Below are 1,244 nucleotides of genomic sequence, written 5' to 3'. Positions count from 1 at the left end.
GGTGGGGCAGGGGGGCAGGTGGGGATAAAAGAATAGAGAAACATTAATATTTTTTAAACAACAGACTCTAGGATACTTGATGTCTGTACTGGTTAATTTAAAACATGTATACAACAGTGATATGTTGTTGCACGGTTGGTCTTCTTATTTGTTCTTCTTCACTATTGTCATATAGAGTCGAACAGTATCTAAGACAGAATCTCAAGGGAGCTGTATTTAAAAAATCGTCTGTCTCGCATTAAGGCAGGTTCATCTGTAAATATATGTCACTGTTTAGGGTCTGACAGACCGATTATAATCTCATTCCTAACTGACAAGCATCAACCCACACAATGAGCAGCTGAGTAAAAAAATACTATGTCATTTCAACACCACGGACGGGACACTTAAGATGACTTTACATTAGTATTAAATTCTTCTCCTTTCAGCGTTTGTCCCTTGTTCTATCTCTCCTCCCCCCCCCGCCCCCTCCCACCTTTTCCCACTGCGCTTCACATAATTACCCATACACTGACAGTGCCAAATCGGGCCGGCTAATCCAACAAACGGTCACTTCATAGAACAGGAAGACCGATCAATACAAGAACCTTTTTCCAAACATAAAAATATCAGAAAAATAAGAGGATTAAGCATAGCTAGTTTATGTATTATTATCATTTTTGTCGTAAAAAGAAGACCCCCCCCAAAAAAACAAAACAACAACAACCCCCAACAACAACAAACAAACAACCCCCCCCCCAACAACAAAAAAAAAACAACAACAACACACACACACAAAAGCAAACAAACAAACAAACAAACAAAAATTAAAAAATGGAGTATTACTAATTACGACAGCGAGTGTAAATAAAAGGACATGAGAGGGGAAAAACAAAACAAAACAAAACAAAACATACAGAGTTATTCCCATTTGATTTCCATCCGTTTTACTTACTTTCCCAGTTGGTGTCGCAGTTAAGGGAGGTACATCTGTGAACAGAAAAGCACAGTCAAGACGGTTTTATTGAAAAGTAAAATTAGAAAAGTACAGTCAAGACGGTTTTATTGAAAAGTAAAATTAGAACAGTCTGATTTAGACATTTCTAGACGAAAATATTAAGATTACTTGTCCCATAAGTAGGTCTTAGTATTGTAAATAGATACACCAAGGAATTAAAACGTATCTCAAGACCTCATCCCAAAACCAAAACCAAAACCAAAACACACACACACACTCACACACACACTCACACACAGACACACAC

General features: G+C 37.5%; 2 protein-coding genes across 2 annotated transcripts in view; both read right to left on the bottom strand.

Moving 5' to 3' along the window:
• The window catches only part of LOC118478883, a gene marked incomplete in the record, with an annotated part of 6,427 nt that extends 5,330 nt beyond the window's left edge, over positions 1–1,097 (bottom strand). Inside the window, 1 exon segment of the mRNA XM_035973281.1 lies at positions 935–1,097.
• Positions 955–1,244, bottom strand: part of LOC101855068 (multiple epidermal growth factor-like domains protein 6) — a gene marked incomplete at its 5' end in the record, with an annotated part of 50,416 nt that continues 50,126 nt past the window's right edge. Inside the window, 1 exon segment of the mRNA XM_035973282.1 lies at positions 955–969. Within this exon segment, the coding sequence (XP_035829175.1) occupies positions 955–969 (15 nt within the window).

Source organism: Aplysia californica, unplaced genomic scaffold (genome assembly GCF_000002075.1).
Source record: "Aplysia californica isolate F4 #8 unplaced genomic scaffold, AplCal3.0 scaffold01099, whole genome shotgun sequence".
NCBI lineage: Eukaryota > Metazoa > Mollusca > Gastropoda > Aplysiida > Aplysiidae > Aplysia > Aplysia californica.
This window is presented reverse-complemented; position numbering and strand designations above follow the sequence as displayed.